Source organism: Salminus brasiliensis, chromosome 1 (genome assembly GCF_030463535.1).
Source record: "Salminus brasiliensis chromosome 1, fSalBra1.hap2, whole genome shotgun sequence".
NCBI lineage: Eukaryota > Metazoa > Chordata > Actinopteri > Characiformes > Bryconidae > Salminus > Salminus brasiliensis.
Window position 1 is genome coordinate 23,707,870 of NC_132878.1, and position 12,198 is coordinate 23,720,067.

A 12,198-nucleotide genomic window follows, 5' to 3' on the forward strand; every position below is an offset into this window, starting at 1 on the left:
AACAGCACAGGCCAATTACACAAGCTTTCTAACACATGCAGAGACACAGCTTGGAAAACAAATTTTATGTATGAATGGAATGTCTAAGGTCACTGCTGCTAAACACTGCCTAGCTCTGCTATTTTCTTAATGGATATTTAGCATGCAGGCATTCCATTTACGAACACAAATCGTGATCGTGATATTTTATCTGATGAGTGTCATATAAATATTTACAATTAACAATTTTTTTGTTCATTAAATGCAACAGTATGAAAATATAAGCCTCAAGTGGCCAAACTCTATCTTGCTTTACAACTGATGGTACTGACAACTGACGACAGGCACAGCTCAAGCTAAAATACATAAACATTGCTCACTCACTGCTGCCCACTTGAATGTCCAGTTTCATTATTGTAGTAAGACCCAGGATATGCCTCAACAAACATAAACTCAATAAACCTTTCTGCATTTTTAACATTAGATTCATCTCAACCAATGAAATTCCACTCAGTTCACACTCTGTTGGTTGTGACAAGAATGTAGTGAATGCCAGTGGAAGTTTGGAAAGTAGTTGCAGCCACTTCAAATGATTGCAATCAGTGCACGTATTTGTCACTGTACACTGTACAGCAAAATGTGTTCGCATTTAACCCATCTGTGGTAGTGAACAAACACACACACACACACACACACTAGTGAACTAGGGGCAGTGAGTACACACACACCCAGAGCGGTGGGCAGCCAACTCCAGCGCCCGGGAAGTAGAGAGGGTAAAGGGCCTTGCTCAAGGGCCCAACAGTGGCAGCTTGCCAAGCCCGGGTATCGAACCCACAACCCTGTTATCGATAGCTCTAACCACTGAGCCACCACTGCCCCATAATTTAATAGTCCTGAAAGGCATAGTTACCTCTAAAACTCTTAGTGGGCCCAAAATGTCCTTTTTCATTCATAACCACCATTCATAACACACATTGGGCATGACTGATATATTATCAGTATCATAATACAAACTCATATAATTGCAGATAAAATTGGGCAAGTTACACCACAGAATGCATTTTGAGTGCTTTACATTGTTGTTATATATATATATATATATATATATATATATATATATATATATATATACAGTGAGCATGTGTAATTACTATTTTTTTTTATTATTCCCAAGGCCTCTCTGTGTCCTCTCAGTGTTTAGTTTGCAGGGTGCGCGGTTAAGTAATTAAAGAGATCACAGTTACGTCTGCTAGGGTTCATTTTTAACCGAGCATCCTGGCTTCCCAGCATCAACTTTCCTGGCCTTTTTGTGAAAACCCAAAGGATGGGTAATTGGTGATCCACACTGGGAAGAAAATGAGTAAAAATCTGAAATAAAACTAACAGTAAAGTATAGGTTTGGGGGAAAGTAGGAGTTTTGGGAATTTGGAATTTGCCTATTTTATCATTTTTTTTCGATTACGTAGGGCTTGCTTTTGAAGGAGGACACAATAGTGTTTGAGGTTCATGGCATGTCAATTCCATGTACCACACTCTTATTATTCAACTATGGCAAGCTAAATACAGTTTTCCATCCAAGGGCACCATTTAGGTTACACTGAATTATTGATTGATTATTATTGATTGAGTGAAAATGGATCCAGTAAAGAACCAACAGTTATTGGTGCAATTGTTGTAATCAACAAACTGTTCTAATGACAATTAGAAAAAACACTATGAGGGCTCGTGCAGTAGCCTGTTACAATGATAACTAGAAATACACAAGAGATCAGATACATGTGGGGCCTTTGTACTTTGTGTGTGTGTGTGTGTGTCACAGTGATGGAAAGCTCACTAATATGAATGTTATTCCAGCTCAGACAAAAATAAGACTTGGAGTCCTCCTGTTCATTGCCCTACTGTGGCCTGAATCTGAACCCTGAGTGTCATAACATATGCACTCACACAAACACAAACACATATACACACACTTACACAAAGCACAAATCACTACTTCACTCTGAGTTTAAAACAATGCACTATATAAGCCTGAAGAGAATCTCTACAGAGAACAATGCTAATCAAAGTAAACAGTGATCAAAGCCCTCCTGTCCTTTCCGTTTCCATGAGCTAATACTGGAAACAAATTCAGGTCTTCTAGGTTGAAATGAACTCATACTCATCCTTTCTTTACGGCAGAGCCAAAAATACTTCGATAAAAAAGATACAAATAGAAAAACAATCTTCAAACAGCTGCATCACAGATGAAAATGGGTTTTGTCCACTTTGGGATAACAGACTAACTGGATAATAAGGTAAACAGCATAATGAGGGGGTGCCGCCCTCTAGTGGTAATAAACCAAAATCTTATTTTGGTTTCAGATTTTAGAGGTCATGGGAAAGGTTTGGTATAAGCCTGTAAAATACATGGTCCTTCCAGAATACACACAAAAACATCAGGGGCATGTCACCTAGCTCCGAAGGCTAGTATGACATTATTCAAATTCAACAAGCTTGTTGCCAACTACAATATGTGTGTGTAAGGTCTCCCTAGGCATACCAGCATGACACCCATCCATGACACAGATTTGACCATATTGTGGATACCACGATAAACCCAAAAATGCCAACCTTGCAAACTCTACATCCCAAAACACTTGCCATCACAACAATAACAAACCAATTTCTGGGTGGTTAGCACTGCCTGCCTTGCTTCAAGAGGTGCTTTGCTGATAAATTAATAGCCAAGGAAAACAATCAAGAAAACATTTTATATCTGAACTAGAACTGAAATTCTAAAGGGAATATGACTTCAGTTGTGCTGCTTAACTTTTGGATTAGCTGAGTTTGTAGGCTACAACATTAATAGGCTAACAGTTAAATTTACCTCTGATAGCAAACCAGAACATGCCAGATAGCATGAACTAACAGAGCAGACTAGTCTGTATAGTGGTGAGCAATGTAACTTCTGTAGCAGTATTGATAAAGTTTATACATGTTATACAGATTTTTGTTCTTATGATGGCGGTCGCCATTCGACTGTTCGCGACAAGACAGAGAGAGATTATTGATTATTAGAGATTATTAAGGAGAAACATTACTGTGTAAAAAACCTAAGGGCAGACATCTCCCATGAGATGAAGACAGAAAAAATAATTGTTTTTTTGCAACTCAGGTATTATTAACATTTCCCAGTGTTTCATGCTTTATGCCACTCAGATCTACTAGCCATATCCACTCAGAAGTGTTATGAGCCTTACGACCCTTTGGTTTACAAATGTTTGAATATGGTCTTTTCTTATAAACTCTTACAAATCAAACTTTGTAGGAATAGGCTTTGTGTGTCACTCTCTTGTTGCCCTCTGTTGGAAGTCATATAGCATTACATTAAACTGTAGTGCAGTAAACAGAGCAAACACTGAATATTGAGCTGCCTTTCTTAGCTACAAAATAGTAGTACAAAATGTAAAATAGACAAGCTGTAATGTGTACCACCTAGATTTAAGGATAAAGGATGAGAGTGAAAAACAAAACTAAATAATGATATCAATTTATTTATAGATGTATAATATAAGTCATAAAAGTCTAGATATCATTGACAGTTAGGCTCCAGGATTTGTTGCTTCAACCAATACTATGATTTACAGCTGCCAATCAACTCTAATTCTTGGGTTCATGGCGCATGCAGCCAAATGTTTTTGTTTCACTAATTTACGTAGTCAATTAGCACTGGAGGAAGACACCATTTCAAAACTTCAGGCATAAAGTGCCAGAGAATGTGATAAATTGTGATTATTGACAGTAATTATTAAATTATTTGCCATTATGTGAACTTCTTCTGAAATACAAGTTATTCAGGATATTAGGTTTATTATAAATATAGCTTGTCTGTACCTAAATAGCACAGCACATCCTTAGGAGCATCCAAGCATACTTTAGTAAAGGCACTAGTTTTATAAGGAACCTTTACAACTCAAATGACCATTTCTTTGCTTGTTGAATTTCTTGTATTCACAACAATAAAGAGGTTCTTTAAATAACCTTTTCGATAGTTCTATATAGCACAATGTCTGTACTTTGCATGTTTATCTAAAGCTTTTCTGTTTACCTGTTAGGCTGCGTGGCCTGTTGTCTGCCAGCTCTGAGATGGCTCCAGTGGTGACAGTCTTCTTCATGCGTGAAGCTGCAGCTGCTGTGCCCAGGGCAGGCTTTGCCAGAGCATCATCACTGCTTGCCCGCTTCAGCTGCATAGACAAATATGCACGCCCACACACAAGCTTAAAACATCTTATATCTTTACACAGTTGGAGCATTGTATGGGCTCTGCATCAAGGTAATCCATTTTATGTCCATATCTGACCACTCCATCAAAGTCAAGCACCCCTAGTTGTAGAAGTGCTGTTTGACAAATGAATGCTCAACAAACCACAAGCATTTCTGCTTCTTGCTGTATCAGCACAAAAACCGGCCTGAGAGCCATCTAATAGATGTGCAGTAAGTGATCTGATGAATCACAGAAATGTTTTATATTGAGTTTGGCTGAAACTGAGTGGCCCCATCTTTAACCATAATCATATGTAATGCCAAGCATAACTGGTGCATTCTGCCCTTCTATAAACTACAGTGTAACAGTTACACTATCTGGTTATTTGACTCCTCTTCTTTCTCCACCACAATCATTGAGAATATATTCAACAACAGAAGTTATACTGTCCCCAAGGCTAGCAGTGTATCAAAACATGCTGTACTGCAATCTGTCAGAATCACGACATGGATGAAGAGCACTTTTAACATACAAAATACACGCTAACAAAAAAAGAGATCTACATCATCATTTCTTCATAATTGAGTCAATTATATGTCAACCAATTGCTGCAGTCATGTTATACTGCATGCAGGAGTAATTGAAATACAAATTCTTCAGTCCTGTAACTGTTTACTAGAACTTTTTATAGCTCACAAGCTCTCGTAAAATATTAGGCACCTCCATAATGACTCAGAGACGCTTACTAAGGCTCCTTTAAAATCAGGGTAAGCACAGTCAGTAGCAAGACTGGATTGCACATTCATAATCTTGGAAACTGCAAGCTGTCACCACTGCACAGTACATAACAGAATGTACTCACTTCCATTCACATTGCTTTATTATTCTCTCTGATGCCAACATCAGCGTTTTTTTTTCATTTACTGACTAGATGATTTTAATGGCTTTCCTCTGTATTATTTTTTCAACATTTTTAAAAATATTTTTCAACATTTAAGGTCAGCACACACTGGCAATGTTTCATTCCCTTCTACATTGATAGTTGTTTCAAAAAGTCATTCCCTTTATCCTGCTCGTACGGCTTCCTTTCCATTCACCGTCCACTCTTTCTCTTTCTCTTCAGCTACTTTTTCTTTCGCCTAATTTAGACAGGATTAACTGATCATTATTCCTGCCTAGATAAGCCATGTCAGTGTTTTTCTCTCTCCTTCCCTTGAGAAAATTACATGTCAAATTGCTTATCGTTTTTCAGTAAACTCAGCAGTAATCTCATCATTTTCAGTCCTGTCTGGATAATTTTAAGATATAAAGGCAGCTACATGTATAAAGCCTTTCTTTGTATTCAATTAGTTTTCCATGAGCATATGACCACAGCCTATGACCACATGTTCAGAACCAATTTTGCTAAATAAAGCATGAATTAAATCCAACTGAAAGATCTTACCCGGCTGAGGCGCAAGTCAGAGGCGATGGTGCTGGAGGAGCGGGACGTCTTCATGCCCATGGAGGTACTGCTGGACACGGAGGTGTGTGGAAGGGAAGAAATTAGCCGTGTCCGCTCAGGGGCTGCCGCCTTGGGCAACGCCGCCTTGGCGGTGCCCCCTTTCAGCATGGTTCTGTTTCACTGGTTCTTTTTACACAGGCTGTGAACACAGAAAAGGAACAGGCCACAGTCAGACACCAATGAGCGTATTAGCCTAATCTCAGTAAGTAGAAGTGGGTGTGCCCAACATAGTCAGCCAGAACATAACTTAGGAAGTGCTCTATATTCTGCATCTACAGCTTGCATGTTTCAAAGTCAAACTAATGGCAGAATCGTTGCAAAAGGTAAATATGTGTCACAGAATGAAAGTATAGACTTTCCACTTTTCATAGAATTTTATTTTAAATGTAACTGAACGTGCAACTGAATGTAAACCTGCAGCACACTAACACTGATTATCTTTACACCCAAACTGTAAGACTTTGACTGAGGTTTAAATAGAAGGGCCTATAATACCTCAATACCACAAGTGCATCACGATAATCATGGGTAATGTCCCAATATGTTATCATTATTATTATTATCACAAAAGATCTATCATGATCCATTATCTGGACCACACTGAAAGTAAACTCAGTACTTCTACAATACTGTGTAATTGCACTGCATAATTTGCTTCATAAAAAGCCAGAAGCCAGATAGCAACGACCAGATGTAACACTGACCAATCACTGCAGTAAGACGTAGTAAGACGCAGACTGGATGTCTTTATGACAGGTCTTTATATTATCATTTATATTTTATGTAGCACTTACAATATAGTTTCCTGGCTTTATTTTTATTTTTTTAACTTGACACTACTGATTGTTATATTGTGATATTGTGTCTAATCTGTCTTCAAGCAATCAATGAATCTCAAAAGTTGCTAAAAAAAAAAAAACTACTGTGATCCGGAAAGAGTGAATGAACTGCTCAGAGCACAGAACATATTAGTGCACTTAGTAGACGTAATGTGAGAAAAGTGAAGGGCTGCTATTCTCTGGAGAGGCATAAGTGCACTTCACCATGGATAGGAAAGAGACTGGTGGTAGTGGGTGAGAGAGAGGGAAAGAAATCGGTCTGCCTTAGTTCCTCTAATGTTTTCTGCAGCTTGCTGTAGCCTCTGGTCAGCCCCGGTGGACTGGTCTCATTGATTTGACGAATGGTGGGATGCAAAGGTGCACAGACACAGCCATTACCAGCTGGCGTCTCTAGAGACGTGAAATCGAGAGTCTAGGAAAAGCACTACAGGGCAGCACTGCTGATATTCAGTGAAAGAAGTCGTCTTAGGTCAGAAGTCATTATAATCCTTATTCTCCATTACCCGCCCACCCCTACTGACCTGCTTCCACCACTTCATTCTTGTTTCATTCTCGTAGTCCTGAACTGCACAACAGTGAACACTGAATAAAAACTACAATTTATTTTGAATCTGCAATGTTTACATTCTCTCAGTGCTCCCTCTTCTCTCTCCTTACTCTCACTTTCTGTTCATACACTTTTTAACAATGTTTTAAAATGTGTTCTTTTTCACATATTTTGGAATCTCTGAAGGCTCCTCCAGGTTTGTTTCTGTTCAATTCAGTTCATATTAGTTAGCCTTCATAACATAACACTAGACAAAACAGAGTAAACACTAGAGTAAACAGATCAGAATCCTTAATGACTAACATAACGCACAAAGTCAGTCTTATACTTCCCCTTATTGGCTAAATATGAAGGTGTAATTACCGCTGCTAAGTCGGAGGTGGTCTTCTGTAAGGAGATGTTTCTATGGCTACCTGTGAATAATGTAGGAGTATGATTCATTACCTCACACTCAGATTAGCATGAGCCTGCTTCTAAAGATTCTGTAATTAGGAGGAATTACACAGAGATCAAAAATAAAAGACTAAAATTATAACTTGTTGTTCCGCAGAGCTCTGCTGAGGTCAGGGGTGCAGACCTCAATATGCACTTGTATATTTAGAAAAGCAATGCTTACAGAAGTAAATTGTATATTATACACATTTCCCATCTGGCAAACGTGTCCTAGTCATATTTAACAAAAGCATGTGCCATAAACTGCAAATAAATCTACCAGGGATCCACCGATATGGGAACTGTGAGTCAATGCTGATATTTCTCACATACAAATCTGCTGATGCCAAAACATATACATTCATAAAATATACATCTATATGGATTAGCATTACAGATCAATACAACACTTACTCAGGAGGTTAGAATGCAGGAGCATGAATAGACTGCAGATATTGTAGCACAGTTTTTAAGCATCAGCTAACCATTCTGCTCAAACATCATTTTCAAACATTTCAATGTGAATATATTTTTATATGCAAAACCGATACAATTGTATAATATTTTTAACAAACCCGATTTGATGATAATATTTCACCATTCTTATTATTACTACTACAATTGTGGTAATAGTAGTACTTATAGTAATAATAAGAAATCCAAATTTCTCCTCAAAACGTCACCTGAATCACATTTAGAGGTATACTACAGGCTAAGTCAAGTAAGCAATGGAAAGCAACAAACAGAAAACAGCTAAAAAGAACCAAGTCTTCCCATCTTGTGAACTTTGGTTAACACCCTAGCTAATCCCTTATGATATTTTGTCAAAAGCATCTTTAAAACTACTAAATTAAAGAAAGGTATGGGAAGTTTTAAACTATATTCCTCTAGCCCACTAGCAATGGGCCTGAATGAATTTATTAGAATGAGTGTCTACAAACATTTATACAAAAAGTGTACTTACATAAAAGAACATACATACATGTAATGCCTTATTTGTACTGTTTTATTTTTAATAATAATAATAATAATAACAGAGCAACGCCACTTGCCGTGGAGGAGCCTTGCCCATTGGAATAACCAGGTGGTGCTAGGAATTAAACCAGAGACTGTTTCATTAGCCTAACTTTTTTCATTAGCCTCTTAAACCCTTACCTTGTGGTTAATGGTTTTGCCCGTTCAGTACTAAAAAATGAAAACTGTAGCCTTTGTTACGAAAACACCTTACAAAGCCCTGTTTAGTTTCCTGGCATTGTAGGCTGGCCCTGTCAGCTCATAAAACACACACACACACACACACACAAATGTCCCTGCTTCACCCATGCCACAGTTCAAAGCAGCGTTGTTGGTGTGACTGGTGAAGAGGTACAGTGCTCCATTCACTATGAGTGGCCGTGTAATGAGAGAGAGGCTTCAGGCTCTTATCTGATTACAGCCGGCTGAGGGAGCAGTCATATGATGGAGAAACCCACTGGTTCTGTGTGGGGAGCAAAGCCACATAAGGCAACAGCAAGAAACAGGGAGAGAGGGAAAAAGAACTAAAACTAGAAGAAGTAGGAATGGAATAAGAAACTTGAATATAATCGATCAACCAAGTTGGCTTCTTTATATTCCATTAGTTTCTGGAGCCAAGAGTTTAATAAAGCTAACGATTCATAGAAGCTAACTATCACCAAATAGCATGGTGCATGATGCATACTTGACTCATTAAAAGCTTCAAACTATATCAGGATATTTTTAAACAGAGTGGTCTCAGAGACGGCATGACATTTTGCTGCTGTTATCTCTAAAACAGAAAAAAGTATGTTGAATAGCAAGTAGCTGCAGCCACAGTCATCTTTCAACTTAAAGCAACACTCTATAGCATTTTACCTTAGACTAACAGCTTTAAGATCATTGACACGTAATGGGGAGAACAACATCTCTGGGCTCGACATACTGCTAAGAGAACTTTTGTGTGATTTTGGTGAAGTGGGCAGGACAATGCTGCATAGCCCAAGTCATATGTGTGTAAAACTTTCATATGTGTGTAAAACTTTCATGTGTGTAAAAAATTACTCTCCCCTGTCAGTCCACATGCTCCTGTATTATCTGTATCTCTCAGCTTGCCCACAAATGCATGTCTTTGCAAATTACTCTTATTGATTGCAGTGGGAGCCCAGGAGCAAGTAATATTAATTCTCACTCATGCTGAGTCTTGAGTGACTATTTGGAAAAAGGGGGAAACTGAGTCAGTGTAATATATATATATATATATATATATATATATATATATATATATATAATTTAAACAGTGTTGACTCACAAGACCCAGGCGTCCTTTTGTTTTCTGACTGTCATGGGGAATGGTTTTTTTTTAGATCTCTGTGCAAAACACAGATTGTGTGACTGTGGCCTTGCACACTGCAGTCCTGGCAGATTGGGCACACACTTATATAAAGACGACCTCTACATTTTCTGTGAAAACCAGGCCAGTTACCCAAGACTGTAACTGACCCAATTAAAAGTACAAAAGCAGTGCCAGAATTAGATAGACTAAGCTGCTGAGTTGTACTGCATTATATAGCAATGACTGGAAATTTTACACCTATCTCTTTACCTCAAGTAAACTCAAGTAACATTCACCACATGCTGCATCATAAAAACAAAGACAAAGAGTCTGAATGAACGTATGCAGCCAAAATCTCCTGGGAACATCTTAAGTGTTTAGAAAACACAACATGCTCAACTCGATTTAAGCAATTGACCCCTTGTGTAAAGTGCAGATTCCGTTGTGGGCAATGCTGTAAAACCATCATATTCTGTGTACCTCAAGGGAAGCACAAATTGCAGCCTCCAAAGACTATGGCTGTGCTAAATTGGGACTCTGGTCGCTATGGCATCCTGTGGCATCACCATTCTGGGCATTTGTTTAACAGATGGCTGAAAGAAAGAGACGAGCAGAAGAAGATCTTCACATCCACAGTTGCTGTGACCTAAGGTGTAACAGTATTCCTGATCTTAATTACAGAACAGTTGAGACATATTGCAAATTCTTTTCTAAAAAGAAAGTCACTGGCAAGTAAGATTCCTGCAAACAATTACAACAGAACTCACAAAACATGCTACTATGGCTACAAATATTCAAAGGCTATAATCCTAATAAACAAATATCAGTTTTTGTGCATTATTTTACCCACAATATTAATAATTACTATTATTAAAATAGTAATTATTTGACAAAGAGCATGTCTGGATCTCAAGCTAACTGGTTGGTCAAAAATATTATCAAACATTTGCTCTTTATAGTTATTACAACCAAGGTCATTGTAAGAACACCTTTTTTCTCTTCTGAAAAAGTTTTTTTTACTGCTAAGGCCAAGAGATCTAGATTAAGAGTTTATTGTGTTGTAATAATTGTATCATAACATACTGCAATGTTTGTTATTGTTCACCGTATTTTCTCGTACTATTTCATATTGTCTCATACTTTATTTTATCACCTTGTATCTTTATATGCGAGAAAATCCTCCAGATTACTATAGAACTACTATAAAAGTATGTATATAAATGAATGTTTTTTATATTTACATATGTTTACAGTATGATGATTGAAAGGTTTCAGCACCCTGCATGCTCAATTCTTTTTTAGTTGTAGCTTTAGCTAGCTTATTTCAGTTTTCGTTTAATTAATTGATAATTTTCAATTATTCTTCCTAACAAAAGGAGTATAGTTCTGTGAGATTCTTGGGCCGTCTTACATGTCTTGCACTTTTGAGCTTCCACAGATTTTTTAGGATATTTAGGTCGGGAGACTATAATGGCCATGGCAAAACTTTCAGCTTGCATCTCTTGAGGTGGTCTTTTGTTTATCCTGCTGAAGAAGCCATCCTCTATACATCTTTAGCTTGTTTACAGACAGTGTAATCTTTGTTTTATGTAATCATTTTTGAAATGATTAAATCTGCTTAATCTTTCTGAAGGGGATTTGATGTCTTCAAGACCTCAATTTGACCTTTGCAGTTAATTACACAGAAAACACTTTGCTACCTTTAACCTTTTCTTTCTGTGGGCATCATTTTTTATTTTTTCAGTGTGCTAGACAGCTGCTTAAAGACACCCACTGCTGCAGATTGTTGGAATAAGGTTTGAGTATTTATAAAACTTTGGAATTTGCAGCACCTGGTCTTTCCTAACAATGATTCTGTCCAGATCATAGTCTGAGACCTCGGTAAACGTTTTCTGAGAACTCAAACTTTTGAATGCTGCTTCTTTCCTTTTTCCACTTATACATACATATATATAAAAAACTAAATAATATGCTAATCATTCTCAATATGTTAAAAGAATGTTTCATTTTTAACTTTATGCCTTTTGAAGGTCAGTTCATCTTCTACATACTTAATAATTCACAGTAACATAAATATTCACCAGGGGTGACCAAACACTTACATGCATCTATATTTAGCTTTTCCTACCGGTAGGAGCAACCTGCAATTGCTGATACTGCATGGGTTACAATAAGGCTGCAGCACACAGATACTGGCACATAAAATCAAACTTGCTTCATGCCAAAGCATTCAATCCCTGCTTATGTCAGCAGAAGTTTTTTCATACAAAGTAGAATGAAGCGTACAATCAGCACTGCTCATGTGGTACTTCCCAGCTGATTTAG

At 37.6% G+C, this 12,198-nt stretch overlaps 1 protein-coding gene across 5 annotated transcripts in view; it reads right to left on the reverse strand.

Moving 5' to 3' along the window:
* The window catches only part of specc1 (sperm antigen with calponin homology and coiled-coil domains 1), a 131,355-nt gene that overhangs the window by 100,228 nt on the left and 18,929 nt on the right, over window positions 1–12,198 (reverse strand). For all 5 annotated transcript variants that reach the window (XM_072674972.1, XM_072674996.1, XM_072674987.1 and 2 more), the window contains 2 exons: window positions 5,667–5,865; window positions 4,067–4,202 (listed from right to left, as the gene is read on the reverse strand). In XM_072674972.1, the coding sequence (XP_072531073.1) occupies window positions 4,067–4,202; window positions 5,667–5,834 (304 nt within the window). In that variant the 5' untranslated portion in view covers window positions 5,835–5,865. The remainder of the gene's footprint in view (window positions 1–4,066; window positions 4,203–5,666; window positions 5,866–12,198) is intronic.